The sequence below is a fragment of the Microcaecilia unicolor genome, chromosome 4, assembly GCF_901765095.1.
Source record: "Microcaecilia unicolor chromosome 4, aMicUni1.1, whole genome shotgun sequence".
Taxonomy (NCBI): domain Eukaryota; kingdom Metazoa; phylum Chordata; class Amphibia; order Gymnophiona; family Siphonopidae; genus Microcaecilia; species Microcaecilia unicolor.
This window is the reverse complement of record NC_044034.1, coordinates 73,120,118-73,143,767: the sequence shown is the minus strand read 5'-3', so window position 1 is coordinate 73,143,767 and position 23,650 is coordinate 73,120,118. Positions and strand designations below refer to the sequence as shown.

Below are 23,650 nucleotides of genomic sequence, written 5' to 3'. Positions count from 1 at the left end.
TCACTGATGCAAAGAACAATTAAATCTATAAAAAATTTTTTAAAACATTTTTTTCTAGAAAACTCTTAAAAATACTCCTTCAAAAAATGTCACTGCCAGAGAAAGAGTGATCAGGAATCATCCTGATCACAGCTAAACCACCAAGGATACCCCAGTAGGTACCTGGGTGTTGGGGTACCTACTATATTTTTAGTAAAAATAAAAGTGTGACTCAGAGGTATATGCTGATCATCACTACAGCACTAGGGCTTTGGATCCCTAGAGTGAGGGATTTCTGCTTCCTGCCCCCCCCCCCCCCCCAACACACAAACATCTCCTGGCCCTTTTTAAGCTATTTCCCAGTAGCATTGGGCTGCACATTAACATGCCGATGCTTGGAGGAGGGAGCAGGGTTACTTAACATTATTCCAAGAAAGCTAACAGTATGTGGATGGTAAAATTATGTCTTACCTGATCATTTTCTTTCCTTTAGCCGCAGCAGATGAATCCAGGAACTGGTGGGTCTACCAGCAGGTGGAGACAGAGATAAACAGAACTGAAGACAGTGATACCAGACGACCAGCTCCTTCCTTAGTTAGTATATATCATTCGTAAGCAGTAACCAAGGCAACTAGGAGAAAACTAGAACTCAGTAACCATTCTCACTACAAAAAACAGAGAAGCAAATAACGTAACTTGAAACAGAATCCATTCGTTGTATGAACTGAAATCCGTACAGTGTTCACAAACCTGTCTGAATCTGTAAGAGAGAACACAGAAAAGACAATGCAGCAATTCGTGCAGAACAAAGAACAAAGTCAGCTAAGAGGGAGAGATCCTGAATTCATCTGCTGCGGCTAAAGGAAAGAACGTGATCAGGTAAGACATAATTTTACCTTGTTACCTGCAGCAGATGAATCCAGGAACTGGTGGGATGTACCAAAGCAATACGTAAATAGGGAGGGAAGCCGACGCTCCCCGCGCCAACACCTCTGCCCCGAAACGCAAATCTTCCCGAGCGGCCACATCCAATCTGTAATGCTTGACGAAGGTATGACGGGAAGCCCACATAGCTGCGCGACAGATCTCATCCAGAGATAAAATAAACGTCTTTGCCTAAGAAGTTGCCTGAGCTCGAGTAGAATTGGCCTTCAAAGCTGGCGGCGGAAGCAGACTGTGTAAAATATATGCAGATATAATGGCCTCCTTAATCCGCCGAGCAATGGAAGTCTTGGAGGCCATCTCACCTCTCTTCGCTCCAGAGAGAAGCACAAAACGAAAATCAGAGCGACGAAACTCATTAGAGCCTTGCAAATACTGGAAGAGAGCTCTCCGCACATCCAAAAGGCGAAGAAACGCAAATTCCTCAGGATAATCTTCCTTCCTACACGAAGCAAGATAAAGAGTCTGATTGAGGTGGAAGGCCGAGACTACCCTTAGGCAAAAAGGAAGGGACCATTCGAATAGAGACCCCTGGCTTCAGAAAACTGCAAAAAGGGATCCCAGCAAGACAAAGCCTGAAGTTCCGAAATCCGTTGAACTGAAGTAATGGCAACCAAAAACACTGTTTTAAGGGTAATATTCTTTTCAGAAGCCTTGTGTGAGGGTTCTAATGGCGGTGCTTGGAGAGCACGGAGTACCAGGTTTAAACGCCAAGAAGGGCACAGTCGCCGAAGGGAAGGGTGAAGATGGAGAGCTCTGCCCAGAAAACGAACCACATCCGGGTGAGCTGCCAGGAAAGAACCGGCCACTCGTCCCCGAAAACACGCCAGAGCAGCTACCCGGACCCGAAAGGAATTATAGGCCAAGCTCTTTTGAAGTCCCTCCTGAAGGAACACCAAGATGACTAAAATCAAAGCCGGAAAAGCCGGCCCGGTGCGCTGATCACACCACACCGAAATGGTCTTCCACACTCGAGCATAAGAAGTCGAAGCAAACTGTTTCCGAGCCCACAAAAGTGTGGTAATGATGGGTTCCGAAAAACCATTCTTCCTCAAACAGAGGGATTTTCCATCCAGACTGGCCCTTGGTGTAGAAGATCCGGAGTCACTGGCAGCCACAAAGGATGACCCCTGTGCAACTAAATCAGATCCACATACCTCAGGCGCTGGAGCAGTCCGATGCTACTAGTACCACCGGTCCCCGATGAAGTCCTATGCAGTACAGAATTCTCCCTATCAGTGGCCACGGGGGGGGGGGGGGGGGGGGAAGACATACAAGAGCCCCATCTCCGGCCACGGCTGGAGAAGGGCGTCCAGCCCTGTGGTTCCGGGTTGTCTTTTTCGGCTGAAGAACTTGGAGACTTTGGCATTCTGTTCCATAGCCAGGAGATCCATCACCGGCTTCCCCCAACGCCGACAGATCAGACAAAACGCTGAGGCCGACAGCTCCAATTCCGCTGCATCCAAAAGAGTCTGGCTGAGAAAGTCCGCCTGAGTATTGTTCTGACCCACAATGTGAGGCAAAGAACAAGAGATTCTGCCCAAACCAGGAGACAGGACGCCTCTTCTGCTAGGGGAAGACTGCAAGTGCCTCCCTGCTCTCAACTCCAAACGATTTATTGGCCAAGTTGCTTCGAGCACAGTCCAAGATCCCAGGGCAATCTAGGCAATGGGCTCCACACCCCAAAAGACTGGCATCCGTCACGACCATCACCCAATTGGGGGAGGCCAATGGCATGCCCTTCTGCAAATTGGAATGTAGGAGCCACCATGCTAAGCTGTCCCTGGCTCGGCTCACCAAGGGAGGTGCCGCTGATAGTCCAGAGAAGCCAGCCACCATTTGCTCAACAGAAAGAGCTAGAGAGGCTGCATGTGAGCCCTCGCCCATGGAATGACTTCTAAGGTGGCTGCCATGAAGCCGAGGAGTTGAACCTAGTCCCAAACTCGGGGGCAGGGAAGGCTCAACAAAGACCGGACCTGGGAAAGCAGATTGATCCGCCATCGGGTAAAAACACCTTCCCTTGCTTCTTATCAAACAGCACGCCGAGGTATTCCAGGGTCTGAGTAGGAAGAAGGTGGTTCGTCTCTGTTGATGACCCAACCCAAGGATTGAAGGCGCACAATAACTCGGTCGGTGGCAAACCGACTCTCTTGTGCTGTAGCCACTCCAATCAACCAGTCGTCGAGATAGGATGTACCCGAATCCCTTTCTTCTGTAAAAAGGCTGCCACCACCACCATGATCTTTGAGAAAGTGCACGGGGCTGTGGCCAGTCCAAAGGGAAGGGCCCAAAACTGTAAGTGCTGCCCTAGAACTGCAAACCTGAGGAACAGCTGATGAGGCTGCCAAATGGGAATGTGCAAGTAAGGCTCTTGCAGGTCGAGAGCAGTCAAGAACTCACCAGGTTGAACTGCCAAAATAACAGCGTGCAACATCTCCATATGAAAGCGTCGGACCCATAAAAACCTGTTCACTTTCCTTACATCGAGAATAGGCCGAAAAGCTCCTCCCTTTTTCGGAACTACAAAGTAAATGGAATAGTGGCCTGTGCGAACTTCGAGAGGAGGGACAGGCACTATGGCCCCCATCCGCAGAAGATCTTGTAAGATGTTTAGAACTGCCATCCGTATGGAACGCGTGGCACAGCGGTACTCCAGAAAAAAGTCTGCGACGGGAGAGACAAACTCTAGTTTGTAACCCTCCCGCACCACATCGAAAACCCATTGGTCTGAAGTTATTTTGACCCACTCTGGAACAAATAAGGAGAGTCGACCCCCGATGTGCTCCTCCACAGTGGGCCTGTGTCCCATCAGTGGGAGGCTCGAGGAACAGTTCCTTGATGAGTAGGTCCTCCGGTCAAACGCTTGTCATTGTGAAAGGAGGAACGCTGAGAAAAGCGAGGACACTGGAAGGTGCCCAAAGAATGACCTGGCCGATACAGTCGCGCCTCCCGGAAACGAGATTTTGAAGATCCCTGCCTAGAGCTAGGCTTGGGTTTCTCTTCGGGGAGGCGTTAAGATTTGGAATTCCCCCAAGTCTTTGACAATTTTCTATAAGTCCTCACCAAAGAGCAATTTCCCTCAAAAGGGCAACTTAATGAGGCGCTGCTTGGAGGCCATATCCGCTGCCCAATGTCGGAGCCACAACAGGCGTCGAGAGGAAACAGCCAGGGCCATGAGCTTGGCTGACGCGCGAACTAAGTCATCCGGAGCATCCGCCAAATAGGCGAGGCCTACGTCCATGTGAGAGAATGTAGGAACCCTCGGAAGATCAGTCTCCTGGTCAGAGTCCATAACTGAATGGAGCCAACTAAGACAGGCTCTAGCCGCATAAGAACTACAAACAGAAGCCTGGAGAGTCAAAGTGGCCACTTCAAAGGCATGTTTCAAGGAGGACTTCAGACATCTGTCTTGCATATCCTTGAGCACTACCCCACCTTATACCGGTAGCGTAGTTTTCTTAGTGACAGCCATCACCAAAGCATCCACATTAGGAAGAGAAAACTGCTCTGCCAGGTCCACCGAGACCGGATACAGACGGGACATAGCTATGGCCACCTTAAGAACCCCATCAGGGCCTGCCCACTGAGCTGAAATTAATTCTTCTATAGCCTCGTGTACTGGAAAGGCCTTCTATGGGCATCTGGTACTGGCCATTTTGGGGTTAACAGCTTGAGAGGCAGCAACCTCCGGGTCTGCAATATTCAAAGACTCTAAAGCCTGAGAAATAAAGGAGGACAACTACTCCTTATGAAAAAGCAGCACCACTGAAGTGTTATCCGCCTGGTCAGGAAGAAGGACATCCTCTTCCACATCATCCAGGCCCGTCTGACTCCACAAACCTTCTGTAGGAGCAACCAGAGATGGGGCTGTAGGTATGGGGACCAAGGACCTGTCCTCAGACACCAAAGAAACCCTCCATCTCTTCAGGGAAGATATCTGTTCCGGAGACAACCCTAGCACACTCCGGTCTCCCCAAAGAGCCCCCAGGAACCTCAAGAGAAGGAGCTGGGGCAGAATGAGGGAGAGTGCACTAAAGAACATAAGCTTGATGCATTAATAAAACAAATTCGGTGAAAAAGAAATCCCCCAAAGAAGTCAAGGCTGCAGCCATGCCCCCAGGAAGGAAAGGAGATGTGCCAAAACCCCCGGAAGGTTCTCCCAACTAAGGAGAAGGATTACAGGCAGAAGTCGCCAATAGAGCCGCTTCGGCAGCATTCTTCAAAATTCCACGCAAACTGTAAGGCTCAGAGTGGGAAAGCGCAATTTCTGGGAAAAGAGCCCTTCTACCTCAGAAACTTCAGCGCTGCAGAGACCTGCCGCCAAATGCCATTTCCCACAGCAGGAACAGCGTTTCATGGTCTCTGCTGCCATACCGGACAACCCCGAAGGAACAAAAGAAGCCGGCACTTACCCGCTGCTGAAGAAAAGCGCGGGACCTGCAAGTCAGGAGCCGAGGAAAAAACGCTCCGGATCTGAAGCTAAGGCAGGAGTCAGACAGGCACCGAACAGAACTGCTCTCTCTTCAAATTCTCTTTTACTTAAAAAAAAAAAAAAAAAAAAAATCTTATTGCTCTTTTTTAGCGAGGAGGTAGGAAAAAAACAAAAGAGTAGCAGAGAAAGCCTGTAAAGAGGGAATATCGGGTAAAGCGGGGACCCAGAGACTGGGTATGCTTCCAAAATTGACACCCTCAGTCAGCCACCCCGGCTCAAACTGGCCACCGGCCCAGGAGCACCCTCAGGAACCTTGGATCGGGGAGCTGGAGATAAGCCGTCCACCACCTGCTGGAGATAGAGATATACTAACTGAGGAAGGAGCTGGCCGACTGGTATCAGTGCCTTCAGTTCTGTTTATCTCAATCTCCACCTGTTGGTACTTGGTAAACAGACATAACCCACCAGTTCCTGGATTCATCTGCTGCAGGTGACAAGGAATATTCCATTTGCATAGTGCATTGCTTTGCAACTCATGAATTATTTTGGTGATAAGCTGCTTTCTTGGCCAACATGCATTAATGTCATAAACAGAGCCCTTAGGTGTGACTTATCTTGAGCTGAGATTCTATAAAGGCAAGTAATTAGATCTATAATCCAAACCTTTCATACAACACAAAGTTCCTGATTAGCGCTATACAAATGTTAATAATAATAATAATAATATTCCTGAATATCAATAGATATTCAAGATACCTTTTACAGCATGCGAAAACAATATTGGGAGACATTCACACCTCTCCTGCAGAACTATACTTATGTATATAGTTACTAATAGTTTTGCTTTTAAAATCCTTTTTTTTTTTTACCTGCATCATAGGATATTTTGTTTCTGCAGGGCTTCCAAATCCATTGACTCCAATAAAGCTGGTACTGAAGTAGGAATCTGTGAGACCAGAATCTGTTAGGACACCTCCATCTATTCCAGGAACTGGGGAAGGAAAAAAATTGTTTTATTTTTTTAATGTATTGGATTCAAATTCTTTTACTCTGCTATTTCAACTTGTGGTATTCTTCAGTGTTCGACCCCTCTCTATAGTAATACTGTATCACCATGAACACGTTTATTAAGAAGTGTCTCTCTAAAGCAATAAAAACAACATGCACATGGACTGGCATTCAGAGTTCACATTAATCTGCACACACACAATGAATAGCTCTTGCTCATATGCCTGCAGCTCCAAATCAGATTTCTGTGTACTGGGCCCAGGGAGGAAGTGAGAACAAAAGGAACACAGGTAGAGATAAAGAAAATAAAAAGTAGAAATCAAAATTGCTTACCTGGAACATGGGTTCCTCAAATACAGCAGGATAAATCAAACATAGAAATGTCGCAGAGCTCAAATTACTAGTAAAACCTTCTGATCATGGTGTGCTTCTTCCTTTACCTTGCACACCTGCAGAGAGAACTCAGTTGGTACATAGCTTAGCACCAGCTCTCAGGGAGGTGGCTGGCTGTCTACAGAGAACATCTGCTACAAGTAAGTAACTTTGCTTTCTCTGTCGATAAACAGGATGAATCAGCCTCAAAAAAAGTGGGCTCTCCTGAACTGAAAGTTGCAGAACTGCTTCTCTTCATCTGAAAAAGGAGTCGTTTCCAATTAGAAATTCTGAAGGACTGCACCTTTACTCTAGATTCTAAGCAACCCAATTCAGTTGTTGTTCTGGAAGAGTTGGTGTCACTAAGCAAAGCAGTTCTTTAATATTGCTTGTCCCATCACACTCAAGTATACGATCCAAGAATAGTGCAATATTAAAGCATGCAATGAGGACCAAGTGGCAGCTCTGCAGCTGTCCTTTATGAAAAGTCTCTTAAATGGGCTAGACACCAAAATGGCTGTGTCTCAACAAAAAAATTGTGTCTTACCTGATAATTTTATTTTCTTTAGGCACAGAAAATGAATCCGGATAAGTGTGGGATGTGACATCAACCAGCAGGTGGAGATAGCTCAGTTCAGAACTCTCTGTCTTATAGGACGGAATGCTCCTTGGTCAGTCAGTATTTCTCATAACAAAACAGAAAGAAACAGAATTATAATAGTTTTCCTTCCCCATAAGAAAAGTAGAAAAGCAAGAACTGCAAACCTGGAAACTGATTACAGGGGTCTATCAAACGTAAACAGGTAAAATTGCAGCAACCAGATCCAACCAAGAGTACTGAACGGAGCCACCAGAAAAACAAGGCGGGCCTCTGGATTCAGCTGTGCCTAAAGGAAAGAAAATTATCAGGTAAGACAATTCTTTGTTCCTTAGCGTCAGCAGCAGATGAATCCAGATACTTGTGGGATGTAACAAAGAAGTCCTGAAGTACGGTGGGAACCTGGAACCCCTGAGGAGGGCACAGATATTCCAAAGATGCATCCAATCGAGCAGCGTCCTGCAAAAGGTAGTGACTGGAGAAGGCATGCAAGGTAGACCATGTGGCCGCCCTATATATTTCCTCCAGGGAGAACAGACGGGTCGCCACCCAGGTAGTTGTGACAACTTGGGTAGAAAATGCCTGGAATCCAGCCGAAAGTGGTTTATCCACTAGTCAATACATGGGCGCGATATCCTCCTTGACTCAGCGAGTAAACGTGGCTGAGGAAATCGCATTACCTCTTGGAGGACCCAAGAAAGGCACAAACAAATGATCTGACTGACGGAACTTGTCAGTCACCTCCCAATAGCGCAGAAGGACACATAATTGACTGAGATGAAAGGCATAAACCCCCCTATGAAGAAAAGATAGGCCTGTTCACACCATCACCATTTCAGGAGAAATTCAGTGGATCTCAGTGGTTCGAAGACTAGAGGTACGAAACCCTGCTTGTGCTGATGCTTGGAACTCAGATTAAAATTAGACCGCCTCGGACGATAGCCCCTGGCATTGTTAAAACAAGGGGAGCCCAACCCAACCGGAGAGAGCATTTGGACTTGCCCTCAGGAAGACACTGAGCCTTGGAGTAACCCAGAGTTTCCACCAACTTCATTAAGTTTGAACCAAACCACAGCTTGCCCTACAAAGGTAGCTTAACCAGCCACTGGTGGAAGCTGCATCCGCCACCCAGTGGCACAACGAATGGCAGGCTGTGACCACAAAAGACATATACTTGGCTGATGCCCAAAACAAGCTATACAATGAATCCGCCAGCCTCATCTCTGCATCCTGCAATGCTGTAGAAGGCTGACCGCCAGACCTTTGGACGGAATCCAAAACCTTACAATCCAGCTAAGGCATGCCTTAGCAGCATATGAGTTGCAGATTGGCACCTGCAGAGAGCAAGAGAGAGCAAGTGTGCGAGAGAGTGAAAAGTCGAGCGAGTGAAAGAGCGCGTGAGCACACTACTGAACTGTTCAGGGAAGACTGCGCTAAATCTACCAGTGAAGCTGAGTTTGGCTTGGAGGGACAAAGAGAGAAGGAGTCTATGTGAAATGTGGCCCAAGGAAGAAATTCCAAGTTAGCGCGGCCACTGTGCCCAGAACCTGAACAGATCCTCCGACCCTGTGACCTGGTAGGGAAAGTAGAACCTGACTTGGGTCTGAAATTCTGCAGATGTGCAACAGGAATACCCTGTCCTCCCTAAGCCCATGGCGAATATCACTCCCAGAAACTCCAAGATATTTGTGGGAAACAACTGACGTTTGCAGAAACTGAATACCAATCCTTCAGACTGAAGCAGAGGGGCTAGCATGGACAAAATTTGTAGACTCAGTAGGGAGGAAGAGTCGCAAATCAGCCACGTGTGAGGTATGCTTGCCCTTTCAATCCATCCTTGGGAGCCACTACCACTAGGACCTTGAAAAAATGTCCATGGTGATATGGGAAGGCTGAAAGGCATGGACATAAATTGATCATGTTCTCAAGGAGATCAAAGCACAGAAATCTTCTCTGGAAAGGAGAAAAGGAATATGAAAAGAACGTATCCCGGAGAGCCAGGGAAGTCAGAAACTCTCCCTGCTGGGTTGAAACTAGGACACACTGCCAATTTCCCATTGGGAAGTGTTGAACTGTGAATACTCTGTGGACTTGGTTGATGTCCAAACCCAGGGGGAAGAATCTCCCTTCTTTCGAGCTACAAGGAAGTGGAATAACTTCCCCAAACACAAGTGGGGACAGTCTCTACTGTGGTTTAATGAAGAGGTGGCTTGAACTGTCCGTCATATGGGCTGGAGATTGTATGGAGATCCCAAGAAAAAAAATGTGCAAGGGAACGGGAGAACGCCAATGCATAACCCTGCTGTATGATGTCCAAGACGCATTAGTGTGAGGAAATTGTGGCCCACTCCTGGAGAGGAGTGAACCGAGACCCTATCATTGGGAGATGTGGAAGGAACAGAGACCTGAAGTTGAAGACAAGTTCTTTCGATCATCTGGAAAGGCAATATGTCTTCGTTGAAGTGGGAATCCTGCAAGCTAGATTCAGCTGGCCTGGAGCCCATGCCCTTCCAAATCCTAAGCTGATACTGAGAGGATGGAAAAGAAGCTTGAAGCTTGTCCTCTGACAATATCTGAGGGCTGGAGGTCCCCAGGTATGTAACCAACTACTCTAGAGCTTCTCCAAAGCTAAGTTTACCTCCAAAGAGGTGCTTGTGAAACCTGACAGAGAAGCCACATCCGACGTTAGCTTAGCTTCCTAAAAGAAAAGTCCATAAGCTATTATTAAAATGGACTTGGGAAAATCCACTGCTTATTTCTAGGATAAGCACCATAAAATGTATTGTACTGTTTTGGGATCTTGCCAGGTACTTGTGACCAGGATTGGCCACTGTTGGAAACAGGATACTGGGCTTGATGGACCTTCGGTCTGCCCCACTATGGCTACACTTATGTACTCAACAGACAACTTTTTAGAAAAAGTCCCAGACCAGTCCCCCAATGACGGAGGAAGGCATCCGACGCTAGTCTGTCGTGGGCTTGGAGCAGTCCTGAGGGACTTTGTGACTGAACTGAGTAGCAAAGAGATCCACCAAGGGGGTGCCCCATGTTTAGAAGATCTCACAAGCAACACTTATGCTGAGGGACCGTTCAAGCGGTCGCATGACCTTGCTCAGTCTGTCGGCCAGGCTGCTGGTTTTGCCCTCCAGGTAAGTAGCCTCGAGGAGCATCCCATGCTGGACTGCCCAGTGCCACATACGGACGGAATCCTGGCACAGTGGGCGTGATCCGGTAACCCCCACTTGTTGGAATAGTAAATTGAAACCTGATTGTCTGTTTGAATGCATACAATTTGGTTGAATAGCTGATCTCCGAAAGCCTTTAGAGTGTTCCAAATTGTCCATAGCTCCAGAAAGTTGATATGGAAATCCGTCTCCTGGGCTGTTCAAGCACCTTGAGTGTGAAGCCCGTCTAAGTGAGCTCCCCAACTCAAGAGGGATGCATCCATCATCAGCACCCTCTGGGGCTGAGGAATTTGTAATGGAAGTCCCAAAGTCAAACTGGATCGAATTGTCCAACAACGCAGAGACTGAACCAACTCAGATGACATCCACTAGGTTTCCCTGAGGCTTGAAACCACTGGGAAGCTAGGTTCCACTGGGCAGTCATGTGAAGACATGCCATGGGTGCAACAAGGATAGTGAAGGCCATGTGGCCTAACAGCCTCAACATCTGCTTCAGTTGTGATCTGCTGGCTGGCTCAGACCTGAGTGGCAAGAGCAACAAGAGTATCTGCCCTCTGCTCAGGAAGAAAAGCCCACGTCTGCTGTGTGTCTAGCAGAGCTCCTATGAGCTCCAATTATTGAACAGGATGCAGATGGGACTTGGGGTACTTTAAAATGAATTCTAGCAGCTCTAACACCTGAATAGTTTTCCACATGGACTCCTGAACACTGACCTCCAACGTGCTCTTCACCAGCCAATCGTTCAGATTGGGAATCCATGTGTTAGCCTGCCTGTGTTGCAACGCTGCAACTACCGTAAGACATTTGGTGAAGACCCTGGAAGGCGATGTGAGGCCAAAAGGCAACACACAGTACTGGGATGTGTCCCCAGCCGAAATCGAAGATACTTCCTATGACCTGGAAGTTATCAGGATGTGAATGTAAGCATCCTTTAAGTCCAGCGAGATTAGCCAATCATGTTCCTGAATCATGGGGAGAAGGGTGCCCAGGGGAACCATTCTGAACTTTTCTTTGACCAAGAATTTGTTCAGGCCCCTTAGGTCTAGGATGGACACATTCCCTCCCCCACCCCCGTTTTCTTGGGCACAAGAAGTACTTGGAATAGAATCCCTGCCCTTCTTCCCCTGCTGGAATGGGCTCAACCACACAGACTTTTAGAAGGGCAGAGAGCTCCTCTGCAACTACTTCCTTCTGATGAGAGCCGATGCGAGATACCCTCAATGAGCAATTTAGTGGTCTCTGCCACCAATACAAGGTGTAACCAAGACGGACTATTTGATGAACCCGCTGGTCGGAGGTTACAATGGGTCACCTTTCCTGGAAAAAATTCAGCCTCCCTCCCAACCAGCAGGTCGTACGTGATGGTCACTTTTACTGAGGCTATACTCTGCTGGAGCCAGTCAAAAGTTTGCCTTCTGCTTTGAGTAGGGAGCTGGTTGGGCCTTGGGCGCACACTATTGATGAGAAAGAGCGAGCTGGGGCTGGGCCTGCTGAGGTTGGCAAGAAGAAGGAGCATACCTATGTCTCAGAGTAGTAGGGAACCCTCTTCAACTTGCCCAAAAACCTCCTAGCTGAGGAGGAAGGTGCAAAACACATCCAGCAGGAGAGAATATCAATAGTGTCAGTGAGTTTCTTGATGAGGACAGCGACCTCCTCCACCTTGTCTCCAAAAAGGTTAACCCCTCAGCACATGGCATCCGCCAACCTCTGCTAGACCGCTGGATCAAAGTCAGAGACATGCAGCCATGAGGGTCTGCACATTGCTATACTCTGGGCAGCGATCCTGGACACCACATCAAAGGTGATGTAGGCACTCCTGGCCAAGAACTTACGACATGCCTGCTGTTTGACCAACTGGCCAAGAGATTCGGCCTGCTCCTGTGGGAGAGAATCTGCCAAATCAGATATACTGTGCACCAAGTTCCGCAAGTATATGCTCATGTAGAGCTGGTAAGATTGAATACGGGAGATAAGCATAGAGGCACGATACATCTTCCGTGCAAAAGAATCCAGAATTCTAGCTTCGCCAGGGGGTACCAAAGCATAGTCTCTAGAACTCCTGGTTCTTCTGAGTACAGATTCCACCACCAAGGAGTGATGAGGCAACTGGGGCCTATCAAACCCAGGGGAGCTCTGGATTCGGCACATCATGTATCTTCTCAGGGAGGACAAGGACCGAGAGAGAGGACTCCCAGTTCTTCACCTGAACGTCCCAAAGGATCTTGTGAAGTGGGCTCATCACAACCTTTCTAGGAGAAGAATTGTAGTCTAGAACCTCGAACATCTCAGCCCTGGGCTTGACTTCTGTTTCTAAATTAATTGAAATGGCAGGCACCATTTCCCTGACAAAAGATGGCAAGGAAAAGCACTCAGGTTGAGATTTTCTTTTTCCTCTGGAGGGGAGGGGTCAGATGGGATACTATGGATCTTCATCAGACTCCCATGAGTGCTCCTCATCAGTGTTGGCAAAGAACTCCTCATGGGAGGGCCGAGACCAGACCTGCCTCGATAAAGAGGAACCATATCCCCGAGATGGGCATCAAGGTGTCGGCTCCACCCTCAACTCCAGTGAAGCATCCTCCACCGACGTCGAGGGAGTGCCAGCACTGGCACTGGAGACCTCACCGCAGGGCGAGTGCCTGTTGGGGCAGCAAGAAGCATGGCAAGCGCAAGCACCCCTGATGCCGATATTGTAAAAGCCTCGCCAAGTGCTAATGGAACATGATCTGGATGTGCTCATCAAGAGAGAGACTATTCGGAAAGGTTGGGGCGTCAGGTCAGAGACAGGCTGCTGAACTCACGGGGCCGAAATGGGTGGACCCAAAGGGAACAAAGAACATTGACATAATACTCAAAAAAAGGGGGAAAATTGAAAAGAATTAAAAAAAAAAAAAAGAGGAAAAAAGGACCCATAAGAATCGGACGTCCATCAGTGGCAAGGCTATTAGGTCTCCTATAGCACAAAGCTATTTCAAACCCTTGAGCCTACTGCATGTAATCAATCATTTGCCCCCAGGGACCAAAACCTGCATTTTATACATCAACTCTTTATTTAAACTTCTATTATAAATACACCTCAAATTCAAGAATATATATATATAAAGTAGAAGAGCAAAATTCAAACCACACAAATAACTCCTAAAATCACAGCATCTGAGGTGTCAAACACAAAAAGCCTCACGAATGTCAATAAAGTAGCAATGAGAGAAAAGAAAATAAGTGACTACTTATCCTGCATTTGCAGGCTCAGCGCTGGTCAAAGGTGTCAATGGGTGCTTAAATATTGCAAGCATGCAGGCAACTTAGGCCCTCATGATTAAAAGCAAACTCCGGCGCTAGAGGCTGTTAACGCCATACTAGCGCCAGAGTTTGCTGCCGACCCATGATCAGAGCCCTCGAGCGCCCAAAACAACGCACACGAGGGCTCTTAGCGCAAGTACATAAGTACATAAGTAATGCCATACTGGGAAAAGACCAAGGGTCCATCGAGCCCTGCATCCTGTCCACGACAGCGGCCAATCCAGGCCAAGGGCACCTGGCAAGCTTCCCAAACGTACAAACATTCTATACATGTTATTCCTGGAATTTGGATTTTCCAAGTCCGTTTAGTAGCGGTTTATGGACTTGTCCTTTAGGAAACCGTCCAACCCCTTTTTAAACTCTGCTAAGCTAACCGCCTTCACCACTTTCTCCGGCAACGAATTCCAGAGTTTAATTACATGTTGGGTGAAGAAAACTCTGAAATTCGTTGCCGGAGAAAGTGGTGAAGGCATGCTAACTAGCTTTAATGCATTCATCCTCAATGATCAGCGTCCAGCGCGCCAAAGATTGGGTCGCTGGCCGCGGCAAAATCAATGCCAGCTCCAAGCTGGTGTTAGATTTTGCGGATCATTGGGGAGGAATGGTGAGCCCTGTCCAGCATGCAAACGCGAACAGGGGGCTGGAGGTCCGGAGGACCTCCGGTCCCCCCGACGATCCCACCCCCCCCCCCCCCCCCATGATCAGGGAGGGCTGGAGATCCGGTGGGTCTCCAGCCCCCCCCCCCCAAACCCCCAGAAATTGTGAAGTGGCCGCCTTCGGCCAAACGCTCTCCCACCCTCCCACCCAGCGACGGGGGGGGGGGGGCTGGAGGTCCAGTGAACCTCCAGCCCACCCCAACTCCCCCCCCCCCCAGCATTCTCCTTTCAATCCCTGGTGGTCCATGGTGACAACCCCCCTCCCGGCCCCCCTACCTTTCGTTGGAGGAGGGACGCAGCCTGCCTCCCTCCTCTTCCAGTTGACGCTGCCGCAAAATGGCGGCGCCCAGCCCCGCCCATTGCATCCTGGGATGCGCTGAGCGGAGCTACAGACCATGTAAGGGTCGACTGGAAGAGGAGGGAGGCAGGCTGCATCCCTCCTCCAACTGAAGGTAGGGGAGCCGGGAAGGGGGTTGTCACCACAGACCACCAGGGATTGAAAGGAGAACGCTGGGGAGGAGTTGAGGTGGGCTGGAGGTCCACCGGACCTTCAGCCCCCCCCCCCCCCCAGTCACTGGGTGGGAGGGGGTTTGGCTGGCGGCGGCCACAACATTTTCTGGGGGTTTGGGGGGGGGGGGGGGGGGAGGTGGAGACCCTCCGGACCTCCAGCCCTCGGGGCAGGCTGTTTGACAGGTTTGGGCTTTTGACAGCCCAGACCTGTCAAACAAGTGCGGGAGGATTGTGCCGAATTCGCCTGCACTTTTACATGATAATCAAAGATAATTGCGCTGCTTAGATTTGCATGCATTATCTTTGATCATCTATGCAGTAAAGTCCTGCGCTGTTCCAACGCTATTTTTAGAGCGCTGTTCGGAACAGCGCGGGGCTTTGGATCATGAGGGCCTTAGTGATTATGTAACTACTTTCTATTGAAATTTCCATCATTCAAGGGAATTCGTCTTAAGCGCCAGTTCAAGGCATTGTTTTTGTATCATGTAAGCTCCATTTGGAGCACTCTTCCCCTACTAATTGTTTCGGAGACAAATTACATGAATTTATGTAGAAAACTTAAGACTTATTTACTGCACTTGTATCCCACATTTTCCCACCTATTTGCAGGCTCAATGTGGCTTACAAAGATCTGTTATGGCATCGTCATAACAGAGTCCGTAATACAATTGGTGTTACAAAGAAATTAGAAAGAGCAAGGATTGTTTGATAAATTCTAACTTGTACCATTTGTATTTATTTTGCTGTATTGTTTGAGTCACTCTTTTGTTAACCGCCTTGAACCTCTCGTTGGGATTAGTGAAGTCTACAAATTCATGATTACATAGTAAAATAGTAAATGACGACAGATAAAGACCTGAACGGTCCATCCAGTCTGTCCAACAAGATAAACTCATTTAGACGTGGGAGGCGGTTACTATGCAACTTTATAAGTCTAAGTGCTTTGAAAATATGCCTCTATGTTACTTTGTAAGTTGTCCACCTAAATGTCTGTTGTGCCTATGGCCTGCCCATGCTCCGTTTTTGAGAATGTCCTTTACAAATATGTACTATGCCATTTGGGTGTCTATTTATAGAACACTTAGGCACCCAAATGAACATTTAGGTACCTAAAAATTAGTAAAGTAAAATCTTCTGTACATTTAGGCACACAGTTGCAGTGTAAATGTAAGCGTCTTGTTACAGAATTAACCTCTATGTGCTACGTCAACCACACTAATATTCTAGTATTGTTTTAGAACTAAGCTTCAATTTATTGACATCCACCAAACAGCTATACCTGGATGTCTCCCTTTGTCTAAACTCAGCCCTTGGGACACATCCAGTCAGTCAGGTTTTCAGGATATCTACCATGAATATGTATGAAATAGATTTACATACATTGGAGGTAGTGCGTGCAAATTTCTCTCACACATATTCATTATGGGTATCTCGAAAACTTTGACTGGCTAGGTGTGTCCAGAGGACTGTGTTGAAAATCTCTAGTTTAGACAACTAACACAAATCTGTTGGTCAGACTAAGATGTGGCAGCCAATACTATGTTGATCAATAAATAAAATTAAAAAAGACTTAAGATGTAAGATGGAGGAGTGGCCTAGTGGTTAGGGTGGTGGACTTTGGTCCTGGGGAACTGAGGAACTGAGTTCAATTCCCACTTCAGGCACAGGCAGCTCCTTGTGACTCTGGGCAAGTCACTTAACCCTCCATTGCCCCATGTAGGCTGCATTGAGCCTGCCATGAGTGGGAAAGCGCGGGGTACAAATGTAACAAAAAAAAATAACCAAAAAAAAATTACTTGATGTTATTGCTTGATAAATTGTTTATCTTTTTTCTAAAACCAATAAAATTCTTGGACATTAAAAAAAAAAAAGACTTAAAGATGTACATTAATGACAAAATCGAGCTCTATTGGTTCAGCAAATTTTGCTTCCCTCTAGGCCATGCTTTCCACAGTCTTGAGAGCACGCCCCTTCTCTGATGTATCATTATGAAGCATAACAAAGGCAGCTGATAAATCCAGTAGGATCGTTAGCGAGTCAATCGCCTGCTAGCCGCACCAAATTGATGAAGGCTAGAAAGACAGTCTCTACCATGAAACGTGTAAAATCTGGATTATAAGGGATCAATAGCTTTGATATACGTAAAATAGTGTAATAAATGATAGTTTCTTATATTTTCAATACATTTGTTTAAGAATGACATATTGGATATGGAGTGATATTTCTCATAGCTAATTTGCCCTGTTGCTTCCTTTTTATTAGACACAAAGTAGACATGCCAAAATAGGGTTTATAATATTAAATGACTGGCAAACTGGTCTAATATTAGTTTACTTGCATAAGGAACCATATCATTAATATAATAAGAGAAGTAATATTACCTCTCTTCAAGTCTCCTCTGAGCGCCCAACTTGAGGGCTGTATACAGTTCTGGAGATCGTATCTACAAAAAGACATTGTCACGACAGAGGCAATGTAAAGGACAGCCACCAAAGTGATACTCTGTCTGTACTATAAGATACATGGCTCGAAAAATTCCTGACGCCAGATTACTTTAGAGCCCTGATGGCGAACCTATGACACGCGTGTCAGCACTGACACACGTAGCCATTTTGGATGACACGCGGCGCCGCCGCAGTGTGGTCCGCCCTCCCTCCTCGCTCCCGGAAACTAATCTTAAAGCCTCCTTTCACGTCGCAGCAAGCAGCAGCAGGGCAGGCCACGCCTTCCTTCCGTGTCCTGACCTCGCCTGACGTAACATCCGCGAGGGCGGAGCACAGAAGGAAGGAGGAGAGGTCTGCCCTGCTGCTGCTTGCTGCAACGTGAAAGGAGGCTTTAAGGTTAGTTCCGGGCCCGGTAGCGGGTGGGGGTAGGAGGGGCCCGGGGGGCGTTCCTAGTAGCTGTGATTTTTCTTGAAGTGACACACCACCCGAGTTAGGCTCAGTTTTTTGGTGAATTTTGACACACCAAGCTCAAAAGGTTGCCCATCACTGCTTTAGAGCCTACATTTTAGCACTTGTTACAGTAAAACAACAAAGTATAAACAAGAAAATATAATTTAAAGATCAGTGTGGTATTGGAACTCCCATTGTATTGTCTGTAATTGAATATACTCCATATAGGTTATGTCTGTAATTGAACAATACACTCCATATGCCTCACATTTCCTCAATTCACAGGGCCTCTTGTCAGTGAAATTGATAAAAGTGGCTTTGATTATCGTCCCCTTCACTCTTAAGTAAAAAGTTGCGTTTCCTACAGAAATTGCCTCCAACTACTGCCTACCCTTACTGAACACAAATTTTGGCATGTCGTTCAACAATTTGAACACTTTTACCTGCACTTGCACTGTTTTCTGGCATTCCCAGCAACAGAATTTGGTCAGAGGAGGAAATAAAGCTATGTATATTGTTTCAAATGGAAAAAAATAACCACAGAGAAAGCATTTGCAAGTCTCCTTTTAAATCGTAATGAAAGCACAACTGCCAGTAGCAATCCCAAAAGCAAGACCATGCTGTGACCAATTCTTGACCCCATGTCTAGCTATTAAACATATTTGCTTCTCACCAATGAGCATTTTAGCAATAACAGGACTCAGGGTTTGCTGCTTAAATGCAAATAAGTCAAATGGTATGCAGGCCAAACAATGCCCCCTGCATATTCTCGAGTTGTGATGGAAGAAGGGTATGTGAACTTTCAAGGAACATCTATTATTCCTATGGTACGTAATGTTAACTTCAGTTCAGTTACATTTTGCTAAATTTTTATCTATACTATGACACAAACAGGTTCTCTCTCAAAACTTGCCTGAAACACACTTTTTATCTACTTTGGCATAGCAAATTATTAATTAAATCCTTAGGTATTTAGTAACTTAATTTACAAAGGCTTGGCATGCTATTCAAGATGCTGCCAGTAAAAGTTCAAATATGAAAACCTAAACCAGTACCAACAGTGTGGCTCAAAAGATAAAAACTACAACTCACTGTATGCTAAATTTGACAACTACTGAAGTATACTAGCAATTGTCTATGAAAAAAATCTTTTGAAGCAGTAATGCCTTCTATTGAACGCAATAATGTTAAGGACAAGTTTTCGATATTTATCATCAGCTCATATATCTAACTTGGTAACAGCCCAATAAAAGACACCACAACCTCCAAAGAGTCCTATAAATGACAGCCGGAAGAACGTCCAGTGAGCATGCATAAATGTGTTTCGTATCTTCTACTACTTTTTCTTTAAGTACTATTTCTACAGTAACTGCACTGGGGGAATGTTTTATGTTTCATAGCAGCCCCTACAGCAATCTCCAACATTCAAATGCCTTGTAGTCCCTCATCCTCAACTTCATATAAAGGTTAGTTCTAGATAAAGAATTGAAACCCCATTACACGATACTAATATAACGGGTTAGCTTCGGTACCAGTGGGACGGATACAACGGGAACTTGATTATTCATCCCCTGACTGTGCCCAGCACCAGTCTCCCATAGCAAAAGAGGAGGGGGCGAGCCCTTCAGCATAAGCCGCCCCTCCCTCTGTCCTGCTCGCTCGCTGCGGGCAGGCCTCCCTCCGCTGCTGAACTCACTTGTCAGGCGCTGGGAGTCCAGCGCAGCCCCGTGGCTCCCCAGTTCGCTGTTTTTAGGTGCCGGAGGCGGTGCCCCCGCCGTGCTCGAGAGAGAATAGCCCACCGAAGCCCCGCCGCCGGCTAAGGGCAGCGCGACGCTGTTGCTATGGAGTCCGAGGCCCACTGCCGAGCCGGGGTCCTCATGCAAGAACTGGCACTCGTCGCCGTAGAAGCAGGTCTTGTCCTTAGCGTAGTAGCGGCAGTATTTCAGCTTCAGACCGGGCAGCTGGGCGGCAGCGGGAGGCAGCGCGCTGTTCATGGCACTACTACCACCACCGCCGCCGCCGTCACCGCCACCACAGGCTCACCCCGCGGCTGGGAGAACGGCCTTCGCTGTCTCGTACCCAGCGGTCCGGCTCCTTTCCTGTGAGACCGCGGTGAATAAGGAGTAGGAAAAGTGACGCGACCCAACTTTCTCCTTCCGTCTACCTCAGTCACTTAGGGGCGCAGCTCAGAAGGAAACCTTTAAAAAAAAAAAAAAAAAAAATCCTAAACGGCGCCTCTGTTTTTCCTATTTTTCGCTTCCTGAGAAGCCTGGCATTTGCGCGTGCGCGGCGCTGTGCAGTGCTTTGTGGGTAATGCCGTGAGTTTCGCTTGCTTGCTGGTGAGAGGCCCTGGCGTAGGAGAGAGATATATAGAGCAAGGCCCAAGCCCAGTGATATTCTTAGAAAGTACTTGGGGACGTTTTTTATGTGCTACTGCTACCCTTCAAATAGTGCCATCTTAATAACTAAGGACGGTCCCTGCTCAGAAGAGCTTACAATCTAAAGGACGAAATGTCAAGTTGGGGTAGTCTAGATTTTCTGAGTAGAAGTGTTGTGATTAGGTGCTGAAAGAGACATTGAAGAGGTGGGCTTTGAGCAATGATTTGAAGATGGGTAGGGAGGGGGCCTGGCGTATGGGCTCAGGGAGTTTGTTCCAAGCATGGGGTGGGATAACATGCACATGTGTACCTTTTAAACCTGAAAGTGAGCTCTGCTCATAACAAAACCAAATTCAATGTTGCCAAAATAGCACAATAATGTAAATATTAATAAGGTAAATATGAAATCCTCATAATCAGCAACATAATCTGCATGTCATAAATAAATAGCTAGAAACTCTGAATTCTGATTCTCATAACATGATGTCGGTTTCAGTGGCCCTTTTACCAGGAGAAAAAAAGTCTCTGCACAAGTATAACACGTGCTAGGGTGTGCCTATAACCAGCCCCACCAAATGACACACTGATTACCATTTATAACAAATCACCACTTTACCTAAGAAAAGTTATTCCCTTACTATACTTTGTTGACATTCGTATACTGCACAAGCTGGCATGTTTGAAAATATAAGTGATATTAAATAAAAATGCTAACAACAATAAAGAATGTCAACGTGGATGCAGCACTTCATCATAGGTTTCTTTGCTTTGTTTTGAGTGTACTTGGAACGACGGCTGAGCAGGGGAGGGGAAACAGACTACCCAAATTGGCTTCAGCTTTTTTACCTCAAGTTGTATTGGAAACAGGACCGAATGAGGTCATCCTCCTTGCTCTCTAGCCCTGGATAGGTGCCCTTCCCGAACTTCCTGGTGGTCCAGTGGGGTAGGAAAGATCCCACTCTTTCCTGCCTGCTGCGCTACCACTGATCTGCTGCTCGCTCCCGCCTCCCGCTTTGTCTTTAAAATGGCTTCCGAAAGAGCTTCAAGTCTTGGTCAGCAGCCATTTTAAAGACAAAGTGGGAGGCTGAAGCAAGCATCAGCGGCAGTGCAGTGGGCAGGAAAGAATGGGGGATCTTTTCTACATGCCCCACTAGACCACCAGTACAGAGGTATGTTTGGGGAGGGAAGGACGGCGACACAGGCCGATGCTAGTACCGCGTGGGGTCACCATATTCCCAGTGGGGATTCTACAATCCCTACGATGATGAGTCCTTGTTGGGCCCCTGTTCCTCCGCTCCGGCTCCCTCCCACCCCGGACCCTGGCTCACAATTAGACTGTCTGGCACTGCTGCGCTGCCGATGTGCTACTGCACACTTTCTTCTCAGGTGGGGAGTGGGGATCCCTGGCGCCACCAGCCAACTACATGGCCATTTCGTCCGATGCCTAGAGTGAGAGAGTCTGAGACTGTCTGGGATGGGTATGGGAGTCGGACTCGGGACAGGGTGGCACCAAGTATTTAAAGCGGGCTACATCCCACCTCTCTCACCATCGTATTGGTTTGGATTGGCGAGGGGAAACGTCCACCGACCCGCAGGCCCCTGCAGGAAAACAGCCCAAAAAAACGCTACTCGCAGCTTTTGCATTTTTCCCATGGGGGCTCACGGGAAACCACCCAATTCCGTGGTTTTACCATGGAATTGGGAACTTTAAAACCAGTGCTTTTTTTGTAGAAGAAAAAGTACTGGTACTCATACAGGGCAACCTTAGGGGCAGGATTACTATCTATGGCCCTGCCCCTACAGTAGCCATACCCTTTTAACTGGACATGGAACATATAAAAAGGCATCACTGAAAATATTACACCAGTTACTAGAATACCAACACATCTCTTACAGGGAAAATGTAACAAACAGGAGTTTCTACACATACCCTTTTCCCTCCTCCCCCCCCCCCCCCCTCTTTTAATTTAGCATGATAATTGATAGCATCATTCAACAATTGCTTCTGTATGGGAGTGTTCTATATTCTCTAGGATTGGTCAGAATCTTTATATAAACCCTGAAGGTCCAGTTCTATATCACAAACTTCATGTTTCCCAACAATGGAGCTGTCATTAGAGCATGCCATACAACAAATATTCAAGGTGTCATTATCACCTCATGAACAGCACAAGCTCCTTTCACTGCCAGACACTTTGTTGAAAGTAGATGGATTTTTATTTGTATGGTGACTATAGGATGCAGAGACCACTATTCCTGAGCATTTTTATTTTGGGTTACAAGGGCTGCCTTTGGCAGCCTTTGCCTCAGAGCCTGCTTTCAAACAGGCCAGACACTTTGCAAAATAACACAAAACCCTGTAAAAAGACACTCAAAACATATACAGGAAAAACTTACCATACCATAACAGCCTTGACCCTTCTATGAAAAGACAGTGGTATAAATATTAAACTACTACTACTACAAACTGGGCCTACAGCACCAGTAAACCTGCTACTGGGAAACTGGAACAAGCTGGACAAAAACACTACATTTTAGCAGGGCTGTCAAGAGGGGGGGGGGGGGGCAATATTCCCCAGAGCCTGGTTTCCAAAGGGGACCCAGTGCTTGCATGGTTCTCCTGCTCCTGTGTGCCACAGAGCAGAGCTGAGTTACCTTACCACATTAACTCTGCTCTACCAGCAGGGTTGCCAGGTGGAAAATTTTTTTCCAGCCCGATCGAGCCCAAAAAACAGCCCAAAACCCGCCCAAACACAAACCCCGCCCATGACACCCCCACCCCCGCGTCATCACCCCCGCCCCCGCCGTCATCAACCCCGCCCCCGCCGTCACCGGCCCCGCCTCCCACGTCACCGGCCCCGCCTCCCCGTCATTGGCCCCGCCTCCCACGTCATCGGCCCCCGCCTCCCCGTCATCGGCCCCGCCTCCCACGTCATCGGCCCCGCCTCCCACGTCACTAACCCCGCCCAAAACGTCATTAACCCCACCCAAAAACGTCACTAACCCCGCCCCCCCGCGGCCGAAAAAACCGCACTGAAGGCCAAAAACAGCCCAAAAAACCGCAACCCGCCGCGGGCAAAAATTTCCCGCGGCGGGTCGCGGAAAACCGCCCACCTGGCAACACTGTCTACCAGCCACAAGTCCTTCCTGTCATCATGTCCCACCTCCTGTGTAAAGTACTTCCTGTTTGGATGCAGCAGGAAAAAGGAGTGGACTTGTGCTGCAGAGCGGAGCTAGCAGGAAAATTTTTTTTTTTTTTTAACTTTTGTTGACTGTGTACTTTTGTAATTGCGTTGGTCCCAATCTGTTCCACGATTTTTGTCATTTGCCTTTCCATTTCTTCTCTACATCTGACTGGCACAGATCTTTCTTATTTTTTTATGTTTCATTTTTCAT

The 23,650-nt window shown here is 47.4% G+C and overlaps 1 protein-coding gene across 4 annotated transcripts in view; it reads right to left on the bottom strand.

Annotated features, from left to right (window-relative positions):
• The window catches only part of PAN3 (poly(A) specific ribonuclease subunit PAN3), a 219,670-nt gene extending 199,528 nt beyond the window's left edge, over positions 1–20,142 (bottom strand). For all 4 annotated transcript variants that reach the window (XM_030200338.1, XM_030200339.1, XM_030200340.1 and 1 more), the window contains exons 1-2: positions 19,573–20,142; positions 6,223–6,344 (exon numbers count right to left, since the gene is read on the bottom strand). In XM_030200338.1, the coding sequence (XP_030056198.1) occupies positions 6,223–6,344; positions 19,573–19,870 (420 nt within the window). In that variant the 5' untranslated portion in view covers positions 19,871–20,142. The remainder of the gene's footprint in view (positions 1–6,222; positions 6,345–19,572) is intronic.
• Positions 20,143–23,650: the final 3,508 nt, after the last annotated feature.